Source organism: Pseudophryne corroboree, chromosome 12, assembly GCF_028390025.1.
Source record: "Pseudophryne corroboree isolate aPseCor3 chromosome 12, aPseCor3.hap2, whole genome shotgun sequence".
In the NCBI taxonomy this organism is placed as follows: Eukaryota; Metazoa; Chordata; class Amphibia; order Anura; family Myobatrachidae; genus Pseudophryne; species Pseudophryne corroboree.
This window is the reverse complement of record NC_086455.1, coordinates 134,447,996-134,475,722: the sequence shown is the minus strand read 5'-3', so window position 1 is coordinate 134,475,722 and position 27,727 is coordinate 134,447,996. Positions and strand designations below refer to the sequence as shown.

General features: G+C 43.8%; 1 protein-coding gene across 6 annotated transcripts in view; it reads right to left on the bottom strand.

The window, feature by feature from the left end:
- MEIS2 (Meis homeobox 2) overlaps positions 1-27,727 on the bottom strand; it is a 191,243-nt gene that overhangs the window by 37,855 nt on the left and 125,661 nt on the right. For all 6 annotated transcript variants that reach the window (XM_063948048.1, XM_063948050.1, XM_063948049.1 and 3 more), the window contains exon 9: positions 23,564-23,640. In XM_063948048.1, coding sequence (XP_063804118.1) covers positions 23,564-23,640 — 77 coding nt within the window. The remainder of the gene's footprint in view (positions 1-23,563; positions 23,641-27,727) is intronic.

Sequence of the window (27,727 nt, the reverse complement as noted above, 5' to 3'; positions counted from 1 at the left end):
CATGAAACTGTGGCCCATGAGGCCTGTGTATAGGTCAAAGCAGCACAGGGAGATTACTATCCAGGATCTTTTTATGTTTGTTCATCCAACTTCCCCTATAGTCTGGCAGAAATATGAAAACAGCAGGTCTTATTTCCAAAGAGCAAAATGACAGAACCACAGTATAAAATCCTCTGGAGATGTAGCACACCTTGATTTGTCCATTGGTTTGCAGTTTGGTGGTACTCTGGCTGATGGAAGGAGATGCGCAGAGCTAAGTGCACTTCAGAAGTGACACATACTGTACTATATAAAGACAGCCCCAGTGTCCCCTCATTATTATTTATTTATTAGCAGTTTCTTATATAGCACAGCATATTCCATTGCGCTTTACAATTAGAACAACAGTTATAGAACAAAACTGGGCAAAGACAGACAGACATAGAGGTAGGAAGGCCCTGCTTGCAGGCGTACAGTATCATGTGTCATTTTAACCATGATGGAGGCTAAAACAAGAAATGTTTAAGAACAATGAAAGTGGTGGCTGTGAAATGGTACGGGGTTTGACTTTTGCCTAGGTGCACTTTCAGTTTTCAGAGGCATTACAAAGAACAGAAAGTAGGCATCCATCCTGAAGTGCTCAGTGTGGCCCATCCAGGTACACCAACGCAAGACCGAAGTTATTTGCAGTGTGCATCCAGTATGCTTTGTAGCAGAGGTTGTAGGCATCACAACAAGCGTGCCCAGAAATAGTTATGACCTGACCATGGCCGGTTATCCGCTTTTCTCCATAAAAACTGCTTGTGTAGCCTCATTTAAGGGCTACATTAATTTAAAATAATAGATGATATGTGAAGTTCCTTTTGTGATAATTAATTGTGTGAACCTTATACAGTCTATGATGCAAAACATATTGTATTTCATTTATAAGAGTATAAGAGGAGTCCTAACCTAAACACGTTCTGGGCTGGTGTAAAGCTGAATTGGCAAGGAACGCTCCTCCAGTTGCACCTCTCCACCCATTTAATTCACCATTTCACAACATATGAAATCTAGTCTCTGCACAGATCTACTAAATGAAATGTGCCAGTGTACCTGCTCTGTACTTTCTAGGAACACCCTCACTTTGCCCAACGCAAATCACAGCAGAGTTTTTCTTTTCCCTTAAGTTCTGTATGACCTATATTTTTAGAAGACATGAGTAGGTGATACATGATCAGCATTAGGGGCACAATCCAGGATTGAAGAAGAAAGACCAGGACCCTATGACTCACATTTGTTGGGGTCAAAGGGAGTCACTAAAGGCTAAGGGCCAGAGTTAGCAAAGCTTGGAGAGAGAGAGAGAGAGTACCAACCAATCGGCTTCTGTCATTTTTCAGGTTATGAGCTGATTGGCTGGGTCTTTATCTCTCTCCAAGCTTTGATAAATCTGGGCCTTAGGGGGACATTTACTAAGCAGTGATAAGAGCGGAGAAGTGAGCCAGTGGAGAAGTGGCCCCATCAACCAATCAGCAGCTCTGTATCATTTTATAGTATGCAAATTATAGATGTTACTTCAGTGCTGATTGGTTGCCATGGGCAACTTCTCCACTGGCTCACTTCTCCGCTCTTATCACTGCTTAGTAAATGTCCCCCTTAGTCTTTGAGGGAGTTAGAATACTAGAACTGATAGAGCTTCACCAACACCATGGGCCCAGGGAAGGGGGGGGGGATTGAATCAAGAGGTACAGGAGTAGTAAGGAAGAGTAGATGCCTATCCTCTGAGTACGACCTTGGAGCTCACACTTTATTGAGTGTGTAGCCGCTATCTAGAAAATGTATTGAGATCCCGGGGAGGATTGCAGAGCAAAAAGAGGCAAGGGTCCATTTCAGCAAATGTTTTGCATTTCATTAATTACACAGAGTTAATCAAGTATTTTAATAATAAAGCGGATGTACAACTAGATACCATGAGATTCTGTTACACATTTCATTTAAATAAGCTACAATTTATAATACAGTAGACATTAAGTATATGATGCATGACACCCTATTCCTGCTGATTGATGGCCTAACATGGGTATGGCATATAATGATGAAGAAACTGAATATAACAAGGGTCTGGAGTGACCATGATACCAGATTCAGTCTCATCACTTCTCCAGAATGTACAGTAAAGGCCTGATGGAGCCTATCTTGCTATTTATCACTGTTACATCCACAATTGCTTTGCCGATCTTATATAGCAAACAGTAATTTTCCCTGGGAGCAGGGTGTATTGCTAGTGTGTAATTATAGAGGAGCTGGCTCTGCTTGCTTAGAATCAATAAGACCCATTTCTAAGAACAGCATCGCCAGAAAGCATCTCCAGGTACCTTGTGTCATTCTTAGGTTCTCTCCTCTCCCTCTCCAAATTTACTGATAAGCTAGTGAGCATGCCAATATATTGCAGCATTAAGAATACGCTGTTTTGGGTTTCAGAATTACCTTGATTTAGAACCTTAAAATGGCTTTGATTATTATTATTATTATTATTATTATTATTATTTTTATTATTACTTTACTAATTATTTCCTGTTTGCCTATATTGTACTTATTTAGAGCACTGTTGTAGTAAACACTCCTTCATTGCCAACTGGGAAGTAATCCACACTGATCGATTAATGATCAGGCTTTTTAATACCCTGGGGTAAATTTACTAAGATGGGATGTTGCCCATAGCAACCAATCAGATTCCAAGTATTATTTTCTAGAAGGTGCTAGATAAATGAGAAGTAAAATCTGATTGGTTGCTACATCCCATTTTAAATAGAACTCCCATCTTAGTAAATTTACCCCTTGAGTGTACACCACTATTTGTTCCTTATGTAGCCCCAACTAATGGACATCAATGACCCAGAGGTCAACATCAATGCAGTGCTTTCCCTCTAGTGGAGAAATGGCTAGCATGCTGACAGTGAGTTCAGATCTGGATTTCAAGCCTATCCCTACTTAATCTATGTTAGATTACCTCTGTCCCCAACCATGGGGTAAATTTACTAAGATAGGAGTTCTATTTAAGATGGGATGTTGCCCATAGCAACCAATCAGATTCCAGGTATTATCTTCTAGAAGGTGCTAGATAAATGAGAATTAGAATCTGATTGGTTGCTATGGGCAACATCCCATCTTAAATAGAACTCCCATCTTAGTAAATTTACCCCAATGCCTTCTTTAACGTGGCTAGTATAACAGTTTACCATTCCTCAAGCACAAACGCGCTGTCCTAAGGTGGCCAGACACATGGTAATAGAGGACAGATTAATCAAACCTTAGCGAAAGATAAAGTACCAACCAGTTACATTGCAGTATGATACGGTACCCCAAAAATGACAATTTTCCTGCACACCTCTATAGGGTGCAAAGGAAAATTGGCATTGTGATTGTCAGATGCCGCAGCTCTGACAATTCAGAAGGCAGTTTCCTACAAATGGATTACCCTCTTAAAATGTATTCTGGCTGAAAAGGTGTCTTGCCTGTCACCGCGACACGTGTGTGTGTGGTCCTTCCCCTACTATAGTAACGAAACTCCATGGAATTAGGTTCTGCTTGTGTGGACAAATTGAATACAGATCCAGTTGTTCGGCAACATTTGCAAATGACCAGATCTTACTATGTGTGGCCAGGTTTACTACACAGGTGCTGAATGTAAGTGCCAGTGTGATGCTATGGAGCACGGCACAACAATACAAACACTCTGTAGTAAGCCAATAAATAATAGGAACTGCAAGATGTGACATGACAAGAGAAAGCTACTCTGAGGGAGATGTACAAACATAAAGCAAGGTAGTTACTGTGTATGCCATTTATTACCAATGAGCAGACAGAAAGATTGCACCAACTGTACCATTACCCAAATCCCAGGATATACAGGAGGACATAGGGCTAACCTGTAAATGCTGTGTGCTGTGAAGGGTTAAAGAGCGGCATATAGGTCAGCGCTCGCTAATGTCTTGCATCAATGGTAAGGGGCAGCTACAGAAAGCCCATTAAATAAAGGTGGAAGTGTTCAAGTGAATCGATTAGTCTGGCTTCGTACCAGCTGGACAGTGGTGCCAGGTCCCTAGAGCTGTGGTTTCTCTGCAAGGTCTTAACCCTGAATGAAAGGAAATGTGTGTTCTGCAGAGTGACCAGCCTATTCGTGGGACAGTGTGACCAGCTCTGATAGGCACTGCACACTGACCAGCACACCTGTCCCATATACTACAGGGCCTCTATTTATGTGTGGGCTTACAGGTGTAGTACATAGTAAATGGAATACATTAAATCCAGCAGGAGCCTATAAGGAATGGCTGACCAATTCAAACGGACCAGGGCTGAGCGACGAAATATAAAATAACTACAATATTTTAGCAACCTAAAGGTCAAATATGGCGCTAATGAAATGCCAGTGTTAACCCATTGTTACCTGGCGTTATACTAGAGCCAATGGCAGTAAGAAAGTTTTTCACTCATAACTAGGCTGAGTAATCCTGCGCTGTACTTTAATTTGGTTTTAATTTTATGGGCCTCGTTTTAACTGCTTGCCTTACAGACCTTTATTCCTTACAGGAACAGTTACCTCATAAACACAAGATCCGCCGCTTCCTATACACTTCGCCTTCCACCTCAAACGCCCCCCCCACCGCCACTCTCTCTCTTTCTCTCTCTTTCTCTCTCTCTCACTTTTATTACTATGGCCTTTTCCATTTTTTTCTGCTCCGAGCTTGGGACACAAATCTCGCTGCTATTGCAGTGTGTGACATCTCCGCTCGTTTGCCGCTGCTCATTAACAAACAATACTGCTGTGAAATTGGTTTAATGACAAAGTAATAAAATTGCTATTCTGCTCACAGAGAGCCTGAGGCATACTGAGGCAGGCTCTGGGTGCCAAGATACATTAAGTTGCTTATTCGTAAAACAGAGAATCGTCTGGTTCTAACCTCCCCTCCCTGTCTTTCATCTCCTGATAAAAAAAGATGTATTTTCATAGGTACGTCTCTGGGCCCGCGCATGATACTGGGGCAGAGCAGGCTTCTCTGGGCAAACACTGGCTTCACCTCAACAGAGCCTTTACTCTGGCGGTGTGTAGAAGAATGTTCTCATGCAACCTGATCGGAAGCCTGTAGCTCAGAGGTACCCAAACTCGATCCTCAAGGCATCCTGATGGTCCAGGCTTTAAGAATATCCATGCTTGGGCACAAGTGACTTAATTAGTACCTCAGTCGATTTGATTTAACCAACTGTGCTCAGCCATAGATATCCTTAAAACCTGGACCTGTAGGGTGCCTTGTAGACAGAGTTTGGGAACCACTGCTCCAGATGATTACTGCTATGGTCGCAGTCTCCCCGTACACGCATCTTATCTAGATCCCCTTCATGCATTATAGACCAATGTTTACCAAATCTGACACACCCCCAACAGCTCATGTTTTCAGGATTTCTGCCTATGGAAACAAGTAGGACAATTACTGATCCACCCAAGTAGACCAAGAGGCCTGTTTATCATCACCAATAACCCATTACACAATTTTTAGCAATGGGCCCTTTCATTATTAGGGGCCCGATGGCACTGGTTTTCAAAGTCCCGCTCTTTCCTATGGAAAGAGTTACCCGAGTTGCAATGAGGGATCCCTCCACCCATTCTGCGCTGCATGCCCTCTGGTAGTTCAGGCATGTACACTGACTAACACTAATAATTCCACCACTAGCAATTAGCATCAGAATTGGCAGTAGTAGGGACTGCGTTGACAGCCGTCGCTGCCCTGGAACAATATTGAATTGCTCGGTAATATGGTATCCAACCCCACAGTTCATAGCAAGTCAGATACGAAAGAATAGGGGCACCTTGGAGGCATATAAATGAATATTCCTCTATGTCACCTGCGTGATTAAATAAATCCTGAATATATGAGCTGTTGGGGATGCACAAGGATCCGGTTTGGGGAGCACCGATATGGACCATACTGTATAGGACATCTGATCCATTGAGAAAATGATATACAGGTTGAGTATCCCATATCCAAATATTTCGAAATACGGAGTATTCCGAAATACAGACTTTTTTGAGTGAGAGTGAGATAGTGAAACCTTTGTTTTTTGATGACTCAATGTACACAAACTTTGTTTAATGCACAAAGTTAGTAAAAATATTGTATTAAATGACCTTCAGGCTGTGTGTATAAGGTGTATAAGAAACATAAATGAATTGTGTGAATGTAGACACACTTTGTTTAATGTACAAAGTTATAAAAAATATTGGATAAAATGACCTTCAGGCTGTGTGTATAAGGTGTATATGAAACACAAATTCATTCTGTGCTTAGATTTAGGTCCCATCACCATGATATCTCATTATGGTATGCAATTATTCCAAAATACGGAAAAATCCGACATCCAAAATACCTCTGGTCCCAAGCATTTTGGATAAGGGACCTGTATTATCAATTTGACATTGTGATAAGTGCTTGACAATGGGTTGTCAGAGGTGAACGCACTGCTGCTGTCGGACGCAGTCGAATTATTTCTTTCTACTGCGCATGGGACCAAGTCACACCACGCATACATCCCGAATGTGCCTGTGCCGATTCGTAGTTCTAATTTCAGGTGAACGCAGGGAGAACTGTATTGCAAATGTAGTGAGTGTTCGGGCATTACAGATAGTGGAATGGTTAGCATTACCGCCTCACAGCACTGAGGTCACGGGTTCATTTCCCACCACGGCCCTAATGTGTGTGGAGTTTGTACTTGCGTGGGTTTCCTCCAGGTACTCCAATTTCCTCCCACACTCCAAAAATATACTGGTAGGTTAACTGACTCCTGACTCAAATTAACCCTGGTGTGTAAGTGTGTGTATGTACATTAGATGGGCTAAGTGGTTCTTATCTGCCGTCAAATTCTGTATTTCTATGTTTCCTGGGCGATGTCAGGGATTTAAGTCGATGATGCGGCCGATGGTGGTGTCTAAGGAGGCAACAGAGTATGTGGACACCGCCAGTGGGTAAGTCAGTCTCTCCACATTTGGATGCACGGATGTACACATGGGAAGGACTGTTTTTATAAGGCCGCTGACGGGCGGCTGCCGATATGTGCAGGTATGGGCGGTTCTGTGAACACCTCTGAATCAGGACCTTAGCTATTCTCCCGATGTCAATCTGGCTCAGTATTTGTGGAGCTGTCATTAAACAGTTCCTTTATGACACTTTTTGGGATACAATAATAATCTGCTTTAATTACTTCTAAAATTAGTAATCCTGATATCCCGGCCCAGAGAATAAAAATACAGGTCTTCATTACAATTAGAATAGAAAGGTGAAACATTCGTTACATAGTGATCCTGACATTAGGAGATATCTGGGTGGTGAATAGACAGGCAGACATCCCAAGGGAGTAGATATATAAGACGAGTTAGTGGAGACAAGTTTGCACTCACTTGCAGGACTGTGTCATGTGTGTACATGTGGTAGGGAATATAGATTGTAAGCTCCACTGGGGCAGGGACTGATGTGAATGGGCAAAATATTCTCTGTAAAGCGCTGCGGAATATGTGTGCGCTATACAGGGCCATTTTAACAGCAGTGTAGGCCCCTGGGCACAGCAGTGCACTGGGGCCCCTACCCATCCTCTAGTGGTAGGAGCAGTGGTTGCTATCAGCGGCAGCTTTAATGTCCCGCGGGCGGTAGGGGGGTTCTATCTTCCTCTCAGCAAGTAGGACCTGGAGCAGTCATTTCTGCTAATTACTCCTTTATTGCACAGATGGTGGGAGATGGGGCGGGTGGGAGAACAAAAAACTGTAGAAGGGTGCATTGGACTGAATGAAGGGGCCCTGGTACATGACTTCCAGGGTGGTAGAGGGTGTTTAATATGTAGGGTGGGGTGGATAGTAGAGTGGGCTTAATGTTCATCATTTTCTGGTGGGAGGGCAGCTTGCTTGATTGCAGATATCTCCAGTTCCTGGAAATAGATTTTTTAGCATTTAATGGGGTAAAACACTAGAGAGTCCCACCTTTTAGGAAGTCTGGGGACTTGGGGATCAGAGTTCTTGAGCTAGAGCAATCCACCAATGAAAATATGAAACTGCATATTAGGTGTGTGGAGCTGGATTAGGGACCAGCTGCTGGAAGGATGATATCTATGGTTCTGGGCACATTAGTGACAAGCTGTCAGTGTCCACTGAAAGGGGAGAGTCCCATCTTTTGGAGTATACCCTCAGAAAAACTCTAAGTCAGACAGAACCCAAGATATAGAAACAGACAAAATCAGCTGCGCAAAGTATCAGGGAAAGGACAGTACAATTTTAGGAGAACCGATGTATGTATATAAATTGATTTATTAATGAAAAAGCATAAAATAGCAGTAAAAGATGACATAAAATTTTGGATATAAAAAGGCACACCTTGACTAGGTTTATCCGTTTAAACAGACACCAAATAGTGTCGGTTCTCTATATGGAAGTCCACAAAAGGAAATAAAGTCCAGCTGTTTGTTGGAAAGCAATAGATGGTAATAGCCGTAATGTTAATACTGGAAGTGAATGATCAGTGCAGTAGACATCCCATAATAAAAAATTGGGGGAGTGATCCAGTGTTATTTATTGTTCAATTACCTCTCCTTAGGTGGGCTGGTCCAAAGCCGAGCGTCCTCGGCGATGTGTCCTGCAATGCCCACTGTGCGAATGCCGCAGGGGAGAGGGAGCCGTGGATTCACTGTAAAGTGTATGCCGTGTGCTGGTTTATCCGGCTGACGGGGAGCCGTATGTTGATACGGGCGGCTCGAGAATTCAGATCCGCGGCTATTCTGGGATCTCTGTGGAGATGAAGGACGGCTTGCGGGGAGAACAAACCCGCTAATGCTTTCAAATCGGATACCTCGGCAGGTGTGCAGACAGGAGGCGTGGCCTAACTAGTTTCGTCACGTGACCCGTGACTTTCTCAAAGGAATATTCCTTTGAGACAGTCACGGGTCACGTGACGAAACTAGTTAGGCCACGCCTCCTGTCTGCACACCTGCCGAGGTATCCGATTTGAAAGCATTAGCGGGTTTGTTCTCCCCGCAAGCCGTCCTTCATCTCCACAGAGATCCCAGAATAGCCGCGGATCTGAATTCTCGAGCCGCCCGTATCAACATACGGCTCCCCGTCAGCCGGATAAACCAGCACACGGCATACACTTTACAGTGAATCCACGGCTCCCTCTCCCCTGCGGCATTCGCACAGTGGGCATTGCAGGACACATCGCCGAGGACGCTCGGCTTTGGACCAGCCCACCTAAGGAGAGGTAATTGAACAATAAATAACACTGGATCACTCCCCCAATTTTTTATTATGGGATGTCTACTGCACTGATCATTCACTTCCAGTATTAACATTACGGCTATTACCATCTATTGCTTTCCAACAAACAGCTGGACTTTATTTCCTTTTGTGGACTTCCATATAGAGAACCGACACAATTTTGGTGTCTGTTTAAACGGATAAACTTAGTCAAGGTGTGCCTTTTTATATCCAACAATTTTATGTCATCTTTTACTGCTATTTTATGCTTTTTCATTAATAAATCAATTTATATACATACATCGGTTCTCCTAATATTGTACTGTCCTTTCCCTGATACTTTGCGCAGCTGATTTTGTCTGTTTCTATATTCTCCAACCAAACACCCACATAGTGTTTTTCAGCCGCGCATGTATCAGGGTAATTTGATTATTAGCCTCCTGCAATTGAGGCGCTGTAGAAGCAGTCTTCTGTTTTTTCTCTTATTAGTCTTTTTTTTGTGTATATCTGCTTAGCTGCCTGTTATCGCTCATTCTTTAAATTCATTTTTATAAATTTTCTTCCTAAATATGGTTGATTTGACTTATCAGAACCCAAGATATCTAGCTGGAAAGATAAATTAACAGGCTCGGATGGGGACCACTGCTTTGAAGTCAGATATCTCCGGTTCCCTAGGGCCGATTTTCAAAAACCTGGTACCTCTGGAAAGAGGAGACCCTCAGCTATCAGCCTAGGGCCCTTATACTCCTGGGACCCTTGGGAAAGAGCCCATTGAGCCCATACGAAAAGACGGCCCTGGCGCTATATAAATAACTGGTAAGGACCTTAGAAATTGACGCTTGTGATGGATGTATATGTATAAATAGCTCTAATAGCAATTCACAATCAGTTGGGCTATATGGAGTTCACCGTTCGCTGATTCCGACCAAAAAATATGGGATTTGGTGTATCGGGTTGTCCAACATGTTGGATTTTGCTGACCAATCGAGGCTGTAGATTGCTTGTGTTTTGTGGACCAGTACTAGTAAAGTGATGAACCTTTCATGATTCACAGATCTGATCTTTGGTGAAAGTGATCTGCGAATCACTGTAAAATATCGGCAATGTATAGGTGGGTATTGGTGTATCGGAGAATGGTTAAGTTGAGGAAAATAACTTGGAATCTATTAATCTTTTTTCGTGATTGCTGATGTACATATAGCACCATAACTCAGATACAGTATATAAAAGGAGGCAAATAAACAATGTAGTGGGGTAATATAACTATATAGAAAATAAATATGCCCGTAATCTCTTTTACCCATAGTATACATGGTACCAGCTGTGTGGCAGTATTAATGCCATATATGTATATACAAAACAAAAGACTTTTGCAATTGGTGCTAACAATAATATACTGCCAATCTGTGTCTAGCAAAAAAAAACCATGGGGATTTTGTTCATATTGTGATAATACATTTAAGATTGCAGCCTATCGTCGAGGGATAATATATAAATAAATATATAACAGAACAGTTATTAAATATAATCATGTTGTATAATGTAACACAATTGTGTGAAGCTTATATAAAGTAGTACAAGGTGCCAGAAGTAGCAGTTGAAGATCTGGGAAGTGTCCAATAAATATAAATCAGATACTGTAGTAACCTAGAGGACAGTAATTACGGGAAGCATAGCTATACCTAATATATTAAAGTGTTTGCTTTATACGGTAGGAAAATCAGGCCAAAACACAACACATACTATATTACACAAGATCACACCACACTCATTTTGATTCCCAAAATCTGAACTTCCTACAAAAATCAGGAAATTTTAGAGGTAATTCTAAAGACAAGCTCCACTAAAGAGGCCGATCTCTCAGTTGCAGAAATGGTATGTACTTTGCAAGAAGAAAATAGGTAAACAGTAAGCTATTGCCTGGCAGCAATCAGCAAGCAATGAGCGTATAGTATAAAGTTCCAATAGCTGATCACAGTTATAACAGCATTGATTCAGTGTTACACGCAATTCCGTTTGCGCACAGATCTCGTGATTGCTAGTAGTATGCGCATGCACAGGGGGCAATTACAGGTGACTCACGGGTGACTCACGGGCGACTCACAGGCGATTGCACGCATCTACGCAGCAATAGAGACCTCAAGTGGGGACCAAATGCAAATGCCACCATCGGAAAGGCGCAGCAGAGGCAACTTAAGAAGTTTAACATCCCACAGAATCTCCTGCTCCTCTTCTACTCCGCAATCGTAGAATCTGTCCTGTGCTCCTCGATTATCGTCTGGTATAGCTCCGCCAGCGAGAGAGACAAACGCAGGCTCCAAAGAGTGGTAAGGCCTGCTGAGAAGATCATCGGAGTTGACCTCCCATCTGTCCATGACCTGTACCGGTCCAGAGCCAAAAAACGGGAGACTAGGATAGTCAATGATCCGCCACACCCGGGCTATGGCGAGCTCAACCTGCCGGGAAAAGATACAGGGCCATTCCCTCCAGAACCAATAGAAGCCTCAAAAGCTTCTTTCCTCAAGCAGTCCACCTGCTGAACTCCTGACAAATCGCCGGGTTGACTGACTGTCCAGTCACTCTACTCCGATCTTCTGATTGGAACGAACACCGTGTACTTTTACTTAATCTGTAATCTGTACTTAATCTGCATACTACATATATTCCCCCCCCCCCCCCCCCCTTCCCTCTTGTCTACGTGTTCCCCCCTGGCTGCTGCACTATAAACCGATAACAAATTCCTAGTATACGCAAGTGTACCTGGCCAATAAAACTGATTCTGATTCTGATATATAGGATAAATTCTCCGTATTGATGGAATTACGCCTTATTTACATATGCAGAGATCCAGTGACTTCACTCTCATCTTTTGCACCAGGGATACAGCTGGCGCAAATGCACACTTATGATGACTGCTACATTTACCAGCGTAAGGATGGGGGCGGTGCAGGGACGTAAGTTAGTATAGGACGCCCGGAGGCAAAAAACTTTATTTTGCCCCCCCCCCCCCCTCCCCTTCCCTCTGCCCAGGTCTGGTATATACACACAGCCACATATACACCCCCTCACATATATACAAATACACACCCGCCCACATATACACTCAGCCATACACACACACACACACATACATTATACCACTTATACACACATAGCCACGTATACACACACACACATTGACACACACACACTGTCCTCATCCTGACACTCTCTTCCGTCAGTTATCTCTACTCACCATTGGCAGGCAGCCGGAGTGTCGGCATGCAGGAGAAGGGCAGCGTCGCTGTGGGGCAGGAGCCGAAGCTGGGCAGCTGCACTGTGGGGCGGGCGCCGGCCAGCCGTGGGGTCATCATACTGAAGACGGAGCTGGGAAGCGGCGCTGTCAGGGGGGCGGGAGCTGGCCAGACGCGGTATCATCATGCGGGAGCCGCCGGAGCCAGTCTGCCGCACTTGTCAGGGGGCGGGAGCCGGGCTGTCATGCTGGAGGCTGCAGCCGCAGGCGAACAGTTGCACATGTCAGAGGCAATGGAGAAGGTGCCCCCTTCACTGCTGGAGCCCGGCGGCAACCGACTCCATTGCCTCCCTGACTTCCGCCACTGGGGCGGTGACATAGATGCAGATGACTATGAATACAGACGGAGACCTGAGCTTAATTCTGAATGAATAAATTGCGTCTGTTTTTTTGTGCACGCAAGAATCTGGTCCATAGTATACTGGACCCAGGGACTGAAGCTGTCTGAGAGGTCCCAATGCACTCAGGGCCAAATCTTGTGCTTTATGCTTTGTAGCAAATGGCAAGCCTGGAGTTAAGTTAATGCATACAGTGCTGGACTGGGGCCCACAGGGGGAATGCAGTGATAGGGGCCCATGTTTAGGGGTGTAGCCAGCCACCATAGAGGCTTGGTTAACCATTAGTCAGTACATGGTCTGGGCCCCTTGATTAATATATATAGTAAATACGTATGTATCAGATTAACGACAACAATGCACTGAAGAAAGTACACCATAGTCCTGTGAAGTACAATGTAACATATGTAATGTATACTTCATGTACACAGTCTGGAACCAGATCCTTAGAGGAGGAGATGGGCCTTTCGGGACGTGGGGCCCACCGGGGTTTCCTCTGTACCCCTGTGGGCCAGTCTGAGATTTGTCACATTCACAAATGAAAAGCCAATGGCAGTTCTACACTTGTTAAGCAACCAAACATTCATAGCTAATGAGCTCCTTTGTAAACCAACATTTGCTGGCGATGAGAAACGGGGTGAGGACTTTTTATCTGAGTTTGCCTTCACCTGTAACCCTTTCACACTCTTTTCCGGCCTCTAATCACTCATTATCTCGCTGCGATGATTACCTGCCAATCTGCTGCACAGTTTTAGTTCCTGGAACTGTCACCTTTAACCAGAATGAAACCTCAGTTTGCTCCCTGCTAATGAGACTGATATCTTATCACTAAAAGTTAGGGAGAGTTTCAAATCTTGTGTTTACCTTGAAAGGTGAAGGAGTGAAAAAGACAAACAGACTTTGCTATTGCTTGTAACCTCTGTATATGTTTGCATCTGTCATTGCATGCAAAGAGGCATCTAGACAGAAAACTGAAAACCCTCCGTGATGTATGGAGCTTGTTTCGAGAATCCTTGCAGCTAAAAACTACAGTTATCATATTACAAACTGTTCCCAGGTTGTATAGTGCAAGCAGAAAATGCTATCCTTTTCTGAGGAGAAATGTGGCCTGCCCACTGACTTTTACTCATTTCCTGATGTAGCTTTTTGGCAGTGCTGTTCAGTGTCCTCCTTAATTAAGAAATTACGTCCATTATTCTTTTTTTGTCTTAATCAAAGCCATACACTTTGTAATCTTCATATCCACCACCTACACATACATATCATATAGAGCAGGGATGGGGAACCTTCGGCTCTCCAGCTGTTGTTGAACTACACATGCCAGCATGCCTTGCTACAGTTTTGCTATTTAGCCATACAAAAACTGTTGCAAGGCATGCTGGGATGTGTAGTTCAACAACAGCTGGAGGACCGAAGGTTCCCCATCCCTGATATAGAGAATGCAATATTCAACATATGTCATGACCCAAACATCAAACATCTTTCTGTCCAGTAATACCAGGGTCACCCCCAGCTGAGGTGGTGAGGAATATGTATGAACCCCTGCCCCTCCCCCCACACTGTTCTTATCCTGATTGCCACTGCTGTGACCAGTGGTGTATCTGTAATGGGTGCAATGCTTGCAATCAGGCCCGGCGACAGGGGGGGTCAAAGGGGACAACCCTCCCGTGCCCCGAGCTTCAGGGGGGCCCCATCACTTGCTTGGTCTGGTTGGTCTTCGCTTTGTTGCCTTCATTATGCTTGCGGCATGCCTCTCTGCCGCCCCGTCCCTGTCTGACGATCTGCTGCCGCTGCCGCTGAAGAGCCGGGCAGCAGAGCAGCAAACACAGGCTACACTGACTGTGTGAGTCAGGGCTCCTTATAGCAGCTGCCCGCAGCACTACCTCTGTCCAACCCTGCTCCCTACGTGCCTGGATGGCATCCTCACAGCCCGTCATACTGTATACTATGTCAAGGTACTGCCATATTATTCTATATAAATGTGTGTATGGTGAGTTCTATGTGTGTGTGTATATATATATATGCAAAAAATGTCCCTGGCACTCCGGACTTCCGTTCACCTTGCTCCGGTGCCCTCCCCTCAGATCTGCATCTGTGTATATGGTCCTTGTATGCCGCCCATACAAGGACCATATATATATATACACATATATATATATGTGTGTGTGTATATATATGTATAAATTATAATATATATACTGTACATTTTATATATATATATATATATATATATATAATTTTTTTACAGCGACTTTGTGCTTTATAAGGGGGGGGGGAGTCAAGGCAGGGGGGGGGGGGGGGGGGGCCCGGAGAAATTGGTGTACCAGGCCCCAAGATTTCTCTTGCCGGCCCTGCTTGCAATGCATGTGGGTCCCTGAGTCCAGGGGAGCCCATACCACACACTGTGCGCCCATTTCTTCAGTACTTACCTCTCCGGAGTCCCGTGTCAGCAGCAGCAGCACTGCAAAATCACCGGAAAAATGGCAGGGTGGCCATTTTCCAGGCGTTCAGTAGGAAAATTGCCAGGAAAATGTCAATTGCGCCATTTCCCCGGAGACAAATGCATGCTAAGTAGACTCTAGCACAGCGCTAAAGTCAACTAGCGATTTCCACTCACACACACTACGCTGCCGGCTAGAGAAGAGGAGGCCCGGACGGAGACTGCACACAGGCCCCCTCCTCTCTTAATGTTTCTTTTTTTATCTTTGTGCACAGATGTCTGTCATGGATTCTACTAGACAAGGGGACCGATGGGCTCCGTGGGACACTAGGTAAGTATATAAGTGTTCATGTATGTGTAAATAAACTTATACTTTCACGGTGTGTGTTTTGTGTTTTTTTGGGGGTATTTCTTTTTTTGTGGAACTACAGGTACCAGTGGGCCTGTTAATTCCCCACATGCTGGTACTCGTGGTACTCCGAGTACCAGCATGCTGGAGAGGCTTGCTGGGACTTGTAGTTCCACATCAAAAGACAATATTCCTTTTTTACACACTTTTAAAGGCTATCAGCCCTCCATCCACCGCCCGGAAATGGGGGTGGGGGGACAGCCTCGGGCTTCACCCCTGGCCCTTGGGTGCCTGGAGGGTGGACTCCTTGATGTAAGGAGACCCCACTCCCCCAGGCAACCCCGGCCAAGGGTGACTAGTTGGGAGGGTAATGCACCGGCCGCAGGACCAGTATAACTGTGTCCCCTGGCTGTGGCATTATCTCCCTGGCTAGTGGAACCCGGTGCTGGTTCAAAAATACTGGGGACCCCTACTTCTTTGGTCCCCCATATTTTTGGAACCAGGACCGGCCCAAGAGCCTGGTGCTGGTTATATAAATACTGGGGACACCTACGCAATTTTTCCCTGGTATTTTAACAACCAGGACCGGCTAAAAAAAAAAACGAGGCTGGTTATGCGTAGGAGGGGGGACCCCACGCATTTTTTATTTTTATTTTTAACTCTTTCACTCACATTTGCATAAAAAAGCATGCACGGATCTCACTGATCTGTGCATGACTATCAAAACACGCCCGCAAAAAGCAGGTCTATTTGAAAGCTCCATTTCTGTACGAATCCCATAATTTCTAGAGATGAGCGGATTCGGTTTTACTCGGTTTTACTCGGTTCTCAAAACCGAATCTTATTGGCTATCCAAAACACGTGACATCCGTGAGCCAATTAGATGCCGTTTTGAGAACCGAGTAAAACCGAGTAAAACCGAACCCGCTCATCTTTCCCGGCAATGTTTGGCTTTTGTTGGCAGTGATTGAGAATACGAATTCTTAGTAAATATCCGTGTTATATAAAATAACAGCTGCGTTTGACCAATGGTCTATTGATTTGTATTTGTGTGGTCGGCAGTGTATCTCAATACGAATAGCCCCAGCACTGCCTAAATTTGTGTATATTAAATTCACGAGATCACACTTAGAAAAAAAAAAAAAAAAACTCTAATGGATTCGGGAGCTTAGTACATTTCCACCTCTATGGGGGCAATTCAGAGTTGAGCGCAGCAGCAAATTTGTTAGCGGTTGGGCAAAACCATGTGCACTGTAGGGGGTGCAGATATAACATGTGCAGAGAGAGTTATATTTGGGTGGGGTGTGTTCAAACTGAAATCTAAATTGCAGTGTAAAAATAAAGCAGGCAGTATTTACCCTGCACAGAAACAAAATAACCCACCCAAATCTAAATCTCTCTGCACATGTTATATCTGCCACACCTGCAGTGCACATGGGGGGTCATTCCGAGTTGATCGCACGTAGCAACTTTTTGCTGCTCGTGCGATCAACTAGACGCCGCCTATGGGGGAGTGTATTTTAGCATAGCAGGGCTGCGATCGCTTGTGCAGCCCTGCAATCCCTAAAAGTTTTGTGCAGAACAAGACTAGCCCCGCAGTTACTTACCCTGTGCGATGGTTCCAGCGATGAAGGTCCCGAAATTGACGTCAGACAACCGCCCTCCAAACTCCTGGACACGCCTGCGTTCGGATCTCCATGGCTGGAAAACGGTGATTATCCGTCCCGGAACGCCTCCCCGCTGTCAATCTTCTTGCGATCGCGCCAGCGATAATTTTCTTCTTTCTTCTATTTGTTGCCCGGCGACGGCCGTCGCTGGGCAACGTCGTGTGTGCGCATTGCGGCCGCCGCGCATGCGCATTTCCGACCTGTTCGCATCACAGCGATGAACCGCTGCGTGCGAACGGGTCGGAATGACCCCCATGGTTTTGCCCAACTGCTAACAAATTTGCTGCTACGATCAACTCTGAATTACCCCCTATGTCCATTGTGAGTTGCCTGTTACATTTTCCCATGTTTAATTCCTTGGTCTTTATCATGTTTTACCTTTGGTATTTTATCATATTTATAGTTGTGTCCATGTCTACCAATTTTTTTTTTTTTTATATATATATATCTAATATTAAAGGTGTATTTTCTTTTATCCACAAGTTGTCTATAAGGTCATATTGAGGATTAAATTAGATTTTTAACGCTGTATCATATATGTATATATTTATAAGGGTGTAAGGCAGGGCTGGGGAACCTTCGGCCCTCTAGCTGTTGTGGAACTAAACATCCCAGCATGCCCTGCAACAGTTTTAGAATGGCCAAATAGCAGAACAGCTGGAGAGCCAAAGGTTCCCCATCCCTGGTGTAAGGATTGGATAAAGATTGGGATGACAGGGCATTTTGGTAGATTTGTGGCTATGTTAGCCTAAATGTGGCAAACTAGCCATCAAAATCACTAAGTGTTTTGCCAACAAGGCAAATAGACGGGTTCCACCAGCCAAAAAGGAGGAAGAGGCATTCAAAGCTAAATTTTCTGTATGAGTATTCTACTATCAGTACATTGCATCAGGGCTGTCTTAACAGCATTGTAGGCCGTGGGCATAGCAAAGGACTGGGGCCCCTACATACCCATTCATGGGAATAAAAAAAATAATAATCATAATTTACCCCTACTGTGGTGCCAGCCATATCTTCAGCTACAGCCATCCACCAATCACCATGCTGACAGTCATTCACTGTCTGGCTGCAGACTGAGAGGCAGATAGAAATTGCTGCACTCTGATTGATGGATAGCTCCAGCCATTCACCAATCAGCATGCTGACAGCCATTCCCTGTCTGGCTGCAGGCTGGGAGGCAGGTAGAGAATGCTGCACTATGATTGTGTGTAATTCACAATCAGAGGGTCCAGGCAGAATTCTCTACCTGCCTCCCAAGAGGCACATGCCCTCAGGCTCAGCCTGTCCAGCTCAAAGGCCCCTAGAACCCTGGGACCCTGGGCAGTTGCCCAGTCTGCCCATAAGTTAAGATGGCCCTGCATTGCATTTACTCATTACTGAGGCATTACTAATATTGCTAGACTTTTAATACAGCAAAGCACCGTATACTTTCTTTTATATATTGAGAACCCCTGTGTTTGATATGAGCGTCATGTAATAAAACTACATTCTGTCTGACAAGAAATGCTTTAGTAAAGGAACACCAGGACATGATATCACAGTCCCATAAGCTCTTTTCCTCTAGCTACAGTGGAAATTGATCATCTACCTTATCACAATTAAAAAAAAAAAAAAAAAACGGACGAAAAAAAAAAAAGGCTAAAGATACAAAGACCATGATAGAACATAACCAAGACCCCTTGGCTGAGAAGCTTGGCTTTGCCTTGTGCTGTACAACGCTGTGTATCAGTCTCTAGGTTCTCTAGGTTAGCAGTTTATTTCTACATTAATCACGTTGACAGAAGCAAGGCAACTCAATTTTCTGCCTCTCTAGCTAGGCGCATCACTCTCTGTACTGCACTCAGCATGGGAACGGCTGCATCTAAGCTGTGGTTACTGGTTTAATTGAAATGCTATCCACACTATAGGGTGCATTAAACTCTGATAACAGCAGTTCCTGTGGCCAACTTAAGTAGCTTTAAAAAAAAAAAAAAAAAAGACAGAGAAAAAAAATTGGCCAACTGATAAGTCAGACAAACCAGCTAATTCTCTGTGCGTGTCTCTCATTGTGATCCGTAAAAAAATGAAGGGGGGGGTGAAAAATGAATCAGAGAACCAGGAAAATCAATTGACCCGCGGGTGGCTCATCAGGAGCTCAGGCTGATAAAGCTAACGGCTTTGTTGGTGTCTGCCTGCCTGCACGGCACAGATAGAGCACTTTGTAAATCAACCTGCTTTGATAAATATATTAAGGGAAGCTGTGAATAAAAGGCGAAGGCTTCTCATTTGTAAATAGAGCCGGCTACATGGAATTAGAATGATAAAATAGAGTCCCATGTAATTAAGTTTGTATTAGTACTGAAATCCGTGCAAATACTATCCCCGAATTCTGAAAGAAAACTGTCGTTTCAATTAATCTGAACATCACCCCGGAATGTCGGGAACAAAATTAAGCCTGTGATAAAAAACCGGGGCCTGTATTTTGATAAGTAAATCCAATATCATTTCTTTGCGGCTCTGATCGTTGTCTGAAAATCCTGCTGCTTCTCTGCTTTTTACCTCCCCCCCCTCCTCCCTGTGTGTCTCTCTCATCTAGCCCTACAGTCAGGGGCTAATCCGCGCAGAAAGGTATCGTTCTAAGGCTGGCTGTGAGATATCAAAGCAGGTCGTGTGTTGTCAAGATGGGGCCAGACAAAAAAAAAACTACAAAACACAAATCACATCAACCTGCTCAGGAACTTCAGAGACCATGTGCTCTTGTGAAGACCTCTAATAGCTGTATTGTAGCATATAGCTAGTAGGAGTTTGACTACGTAGGCTTGTTGGAACCCAGTCACAGGGAATGGAGATAAAACCGAAATGTAACAATTTGCATTAGATGTTCTGCTAATTGGCTGGTTCCAGGTTATAATCAAGAAATATGACCTTCTGTACAACAGAAATAATTTATAGTCCTTGTAGACTAGGCTCAGTAGTCCTTGTAGACTAGGCTCAGTAGTCCTTGTAGACTAGGCTCAGTAGTCCTTGTAGACTAGGCTCAGTAGTCCTTGTAGTCTAGGCTCAGGACAAGGCGGTTAGACCGAAACCCAAATTCAAAGAACTAGTGGATAACCTACACCATGTGTACAACTGGTGGGGGGATTGCAGCAAAAGTGCATTTGATTCTAGAGCAGAGGTTCCCAAACTCGGTCTTCAAGGCACACTCGCGGTCCAGGTTTTAAGGATAATCAAGCTTGGGCACAGGTGACTTAATTAGTACCTCAATTTGATTTACCCATCTGTGCTCAGCCACGGATATCCTTAAAATCTGGATTGTTAATGTGCCTTGAGGACTGAGTTTGGGAACCACTGTTATAGAATATTCCCATTTATTAAATGTACACAATACATTTTAGATTTGACAATAGTCCTACAGAGCTAAAATACAGGACATTTTACATACAATCTCTAAATGACAGTACATGATTGGGCAAGAGAAGTAACAGCAAGAAATACTATCAGCGCTCACACTGATTTCCTGCCCTTTCAGCTACTAAAGCCATCTCGCTTGCAGTAGTATATTTGTAGCATGTTTTCTAATACATAAATTGCTGGTCAAGGCTAAGTGGGAGTATGAAGCTCTTTCAGATGATTGTGAACACAGGTTCTCTGATATATGGAAGCTAAGAGCCCCTGCTGTAGACGGTATAAATCAGCTTGTTAAAAGGCAACACCAAGTAGCTTTTAATCAAATGTCACAGACTGCAGCATTATGTTTCCTTCCCTCATTAAAAACAGAACCTCTGGAAGCATCACTGGAGCACTAGAAGAATTGTATCTGCTCTCCTGTACTGTGCACCTCACCAGCCTCACCAGTGGAGAATCTATGGGGGAAGGGGTCAGGGATTACTGGGGCAATAAGCCCCTCTACCCACAGCGCTGCTCCCACAGAGCCCATTGCAATGAAATCTCTTTCACCGCTGGTAAAGTAGAATCTACATTCCTGGTGATTAAAGGGTTTTTGGGTGACAGGTGAGCCGGTCATGTGACTGGCTGGGACCGTGATAATTTGCTTTTCCTGTTCTAAAATAGGAATATGGAAAATAAATCAATTGATAAGTAATGAGACCGGTAAGTGAGATATAGGAGACGGGGAAATTATAATGGCAGAGACTCGTTAGCATTACAATTACTTTAAAATATTTTTATCTAAAATGTTTTATGAGGTTAATATAATTGGTAAACGTACCCACTCCCTCTGCTAGGGATGGCCATTGGCCATTGATAATTTATAATCATCGATTGTTTATGGCCGATGTCAAATACGTCTGCCATCAATGGGAGGGAATCAGCTGGATTCCCTCCATTGATGGCACAGCATAAACAAATATTTTTCTTTTTACAGTATGCTGGGATATGGAGCATAGCACTATCTCCGACATCCATGAAGCCCCACCCCCAGGCTGTGATTGGCCCGTGGGCCAGTCACTTACAGAACAGGGATGACCATCACTGTATGAAACCAACGATGGTCTCCCATGTCATAGCTGGTCACAATCGATGGCCACTCACAGCTTCACCCTCGATGGCAACCATTGATGGTGAGCACACTGATGGCTATTCCTAAGCTCTGCGTCTGATTCTCAGTGTCCTGTGTCACACAGGAAGCTGCTGCATAAACCACCTCAGTGTATCATCAAACCACTGAGTTTGGTCTTACTGAACACAAAACATAGCTTAATCAGTGTTGTTGTAATCAATAGAAATGCTTCTTCAGTGACATCTAATGTTACATACAATACAACTGCATAGGGCTACATTACTACATGACCATTCTTTCTTTCTTAAACCAAACAATGTTTATGAGATTCAAATATGGTTTACAAAGCACTAAAGTATCTGTGTAAGAAAAATGTATATATTATTCAGCAGAATAATACAATTAATTCCCCTAATCTGCACACAAATCTGAAGAAACAAGTGTATTATTGTAATGGTTTCTGGGCTTGGTTCAGAGATGGACACAAACCAATGTTTTTGCAGTTGAGCCGACTGTGCATGTGTCTAAGTGGCGTGTTCCGCAATGGTCTTGGGATGGGCGGTCACAGTGGGTATTTATTTGTAAACCGATTGATAGTCAGGTACCGTTTGGGAGAGGTAATGGGGAAGTGGTGGCAAAAACGCAGGTGCGGCATGTCTGTTTTTTGGGCAAGGTTTCAGGTTTTTGCCTTTTGCTAATTATTTGAACATTTGCTTTTAAAACTTGAAATCTTTCCCTTAGGAATTTACCAGTGTTAAAAACGAGACTGAATTATGTGTAATGAGGTATTTACTGTAAGTAAGAATACTCTGAAAGTAAGGGGCTGTTAATGGATATTCTATAGAAAGGGTTTTACAGGGGGATAAGGGTTAATAAGAATGGTGTTTGGTGGAAAACTGCAGAGGGATGATTGGAAAAATGATAATGAGACATCTACATAAGGTATAGTGTTGCCGCTTGAAACTAATATAAATGACCTATCAACTAAAGAAACGCAGGGATTAACTCAGGCAATGCTAATATAGGCCAATGTGAACATGCTTTACAGGAGCACAATTTTGTGTTTACACATTAGTTCTAAATGCTAGGCGTTCTTATTACACAGGAACGTACCTATGGTGCTCTTATTAGACAGGAACGCACCTATGGTGTTCTTATTACACAGGAACGTACCTATGGTGTTCTTATTACACAGGAACGTACCTATGGTGCTCTTATTACACAGGAACGTACCTATGGTGCTCTTATTACACAGGAACGTACCTATGGTGCTCTTATTACACAGGAACGTACCTATGGTGCTCTTATTACACAGGAACGTACCTATGGTGTTCTTATTACACAGGAACATATCTATGGTCTTCTTATTGCACAAGAACGTACCTATGGTGTTCTTATTACACAGGAAAGTACCTATGGTGTTCTTATTACACAGGAACGTACCTTTGGTGTTCTTATTACACAGGAACGTACCTATGGTGTTCTTATTACACAGGAACGTACCTATGGTGTTCTTATTACACAGGAACATATCTATGGTCTTCTTATTGCACAAGAACGTACCTATGGCGTTCTTATTACACAGGAACATACCTATGGTGTTCTTATTACACAGGAATGTACCTATGGTGTTCTTATTACACAGGAACGTACCTATGGCTAGTGATGGATATAGGAAGTTACATTATCAACATAATTAGCCACACGTGCGCTATGCATGGAGGGTCATACTCACCAGTTATTTACTTGCAGTATAGTCAGTCCTGTGTCTTGTGCTAACTGTTTCTTTTGTTCCTCTGAGGGGTATGGATGCTGTAACACAAGAACCAGAAAACCTCATAAATACACTAGAATAAAAGCAAAAATAATAATAATAATAATAATAATAATAATAATAATACATATATATTATTTATCAAATCTATTTTTCCCAGCTAGAAACACTACCCGAGACACCTGCAACAAGTTGTAATTACGCAAAACAAGCGCCACTGTTGACCTGGTGGCAGAAAATAATAACGTAACTATATTTGAACTATTTTGTTTCATAGTTTTGTCGTCGTCCCCCCACCCCAAAAGAAATGTTAAAGTTCACGTTCTCAGCAGATTGTGTGGAGGACTAGTCTAAAGTAATGTTTAGTTGTATGAAAAATGATTGTACTTTTGCTTACTCTGCACATTTGTGCTTGCTCATTGCCCTATGTGGAAAGAAACACAGGCAGTACAAAGACAAGCAATAAATCAGAGTTCAGAAAGTGGGGCAGCCAGTCTCCTTACTGCTCCTATGACACGGTTCTGTGAAAGGGCATAGGAGTCCCATCCCTCCTATTTGAACTGCACTGTTTGCACAGGCTGGAATGCTCCATTGCCAATACATTAGCCCAAGTCGAACAATAAATATCATCCATTCAGCACCAAGCAAACTTTTTCCGCTTCTATGAAGGAATTAGCAAGGATGGGCTTGGAAAGCAGCGATGCAATGGGTTACACGACTCCCCCCTACCCCTCCTTCCCGAGCATAGCCGGATAGAAACTAAACCAACAGCTTATTGTTTGTGTGCCAAATGCATAGATTTTGGGGCTTGGAGAAAGGAAAGAGACACTAGGATGCAATTTGTGATGCAGAGCTGAGTGTAATAGTATGTAATTGTGATTAATGATACAGAAGGGCCCTTGCCTAGAAGAACTGGCAGCCGTCACTCTGTGTCTGGTCCTGCAGGTACTGGCACACAGTCACAAGGCAGGGTTAATTCTGTTTGTATGTATACCACATGCTTTTAATATTCTGCAAATGTTAACAAGGAAAGATGATAATGCCGAGATAATATGGGTTAAGGATAAAATAAAAAAATACATTTTCCTGATTGCTGGGTGCTGACAAATTTTTGGCTATCTCAGCAGCCTCCCTATTGAATCCACGTAATTACACCCAGGCATTTCTCCCTTGTCTGCCCCCCTCTCTGCTCCTCCTCTCCGCCTGCCCATGCTGCTAATGACCTCCTCACTGTTATCAAAACCGCTAATAGTTCTCCACCCGGGGAAAAAGACTGAGGTATATTGGGAAGCTGTGGGTAATTTGCCTGGGGTAGGCCTTATCCCATCAGTGGTGGACTGTCAGGGGCTGTGAACAGCCTGTGTGATAAATGCTACCTCTAACCCACAGACTGCTTCCAACAATGCCACTGCCACCTATTCTCCTGGCGGTAATGGAGATAATGAATGAGGTCTGAGGAGAAACCAGCTCATCACCATTCCAGGGTGGCTGGGAACAGAATGCCTCCAACTGCATGGAGAAAAAGGAACTTAATTGGCTGAAAACATCATTTAAAAAAAAAGGGAGGGGGGGGGGGGCAGTATGTTAATTCACCCGCTGACACTGTGCAAAGCTGTTAACTAGTTCTCTGCCCCATAATGTGGCCCTTCGGTTCATTCTCTGTGAAGTTCCTTTGAAGCAATGCACTCCATAGTAGCAGCTTTGGGGACTTATTTGTCCTGTACTTTGTGCCTTGCACAGAATGAACGTTGACACTGAAAAGGGATTGATGGCATTTTGATTACAGGTGCAGTCCCTACTGGGTGCTCTGTGACATTCTGATTACTTGGAGCACCAGGGGCTCACTCCCCAGTGCTCACAAATAAAAAAGTGCTTTGCAGGTTAGTAAACAATGGTCTGTCCTTGCTGCTGAGATACATGTCGCTGTAATCATTCCTACTGACGTGACTCGGTTATTGCACCCGACTCGTTTTATGGTGTAATGAGGTGTTTGAGAAACAAAGAACACGTAATTGTGTGTTGTGATCTAGATACACAGCCCGTGGTATACATAGATACACAGGCCACTGTCATATGATTATGTTATACTTATTTTGCAGATATCTATCTATCTATCTCTATATATATACATTACAGTATAATATTTTTTTTCCAAGGATGAATAAAATTTGTCAAAATGATGGGAATGGGGGAAATGATGAGCTATCTGAATGAGTTCATCCGACTTTGGTGGTCATTCCTAGTTGATCGCTCGCTAGCAGTTTTTAGCAGCCGTGCAAACGCTATGCCGCCTCCCACTGGGAGTTTATTTTAGCTTAGCAGAAGTGCGAACGGTTCTATCGCAGAGCGGCTACAAATTTATTTTGTGCAGTTTCAGAGTAGCTCAAAACCTACTCAGCGCTTGTGATCACTTCAGACCATTCTGTTCCGGATTTGACGTCACAAACACGCCCTGCGTTCGCCCAGCCATGCCTGTGTTTTCCCTGGCACGCCTGCGTTTTTCCGAACACTCCCTGAAAACGGTCAGTTGCCACCAGAAACGCCCTCTTCATGTCAATCACTCTGCAGCAACCAGTGCGACTGAAATGCATCACTAGACCCTGTGTAAAACTACATCGGTCATTGTACTCGTACGTCACGCGTGTGCATTGTGCCACATGCGCAGAACTGCCGTTTTTTAGCTTGATCGCTGCGAACAAATGCATCTAGCGATCAACTCGGAATGACTACCTTTATGCCTTGTCTCTCCTATGGTGTTAGATTGTAAACCCATATAGACAGGAATTACCATACTTTATATTTAATGCAATGCTGCAGCATTATAAACTGTATATTATATTTTTGCCGCAGGTCAGGACAGCCCACCGTCTAAGTATCTCATATATTGCATTATACATTTTAAAAGCCATCAATATCACCTCTATGAGGGCTTATCTAGATTTTAGAGATATATGGTCATCACTGTAGGACAGAGCAGGCGATAAATCAGACAAATGTAATGTAATCATACATGACCATTCTGGTAAACTATATGGTGATGCGGTGGTTAGCATTGCTGCCTTAAAGCACTGGGGTCTTATGACTGAGTAAAACAAGCCAGGGTCATAGGAGCCAGTGCTTTGGGTACTTGAGCCCCCCAAAATTTGTTGTTATTGTTGTATGGCATTTTTCAGTCATATGAGGGTGGGTGGTAATGTTAGCGCCCCCCATCATATAAAATGTTGTGTCCTATAGTGAAAGCCTTAACTGTGCCGAGTTTGCATATTCTCCAATGTCTAGTTGTGGTTCGGGGGTGCTGCTTCTGGGGAGGGGGCATCACCTAGAAGTCCTTAGGTCTTGCACTGCCTAGTGTTCGTTATGTAGGCTGCAAAGTCTCATGACTGTATGATCACATGATGAGGCTAGATTAACCCTATAGTTATCAAACAGCCAATTACAATTACTATATATTTACAAGGAACATTGGGCCTAATTCTGAGTTGATCGCAGCAGCAAATTTGTTAGCAGTTGGGCAAATCCCTGTGCACTGCAGGGGGGACAGATATATCGCGTAGAGAGAGTTAGATTTGGGTGGGGTGTGTTCAAACTGAAATCTAAATTGCAGTGTAAAAATAAAGCAGCCAGTATTTACCCTGCACAGAAACAAAATAACCCACCCAAATCTAACTCTCTCTGCAAATGTTATATCTACCACACCTGCAGTGCACATGGGCCCTCATTCCGAGTTGTTCGCTCGGTATTTTTCATCGCATCGCAGTGAAAAGCCGCTTAGTACGCATGCGCAATGTTCGCACTGCGACTGCGCCAAGTAAATTTACTATGAAGAAAGTATTTTTACTCACGGCTTTTTCTTCGCTCCGGCGAACGTAATGTGATTGACAGGAAATGGGTGTTACTGGGCGGAAACACGGCGTTTCAGGGGCGTGTGGCTGAAAACGCTACCGTTTCCGGAAAAAACGCAGGAGTGGCCGGAGAAACGGTGGGAGTGCCTGGGCGAACGCTGGGTGTGTTTGTGACGTCAACCAGGAACGACAAGCACTGAAATGATCGCACAGGCAGAGTAAGTCTGGAGCTACTCTGAAACTGCTAAGTAGTTAGTAATCGCATTATTGCGAATACATCGGT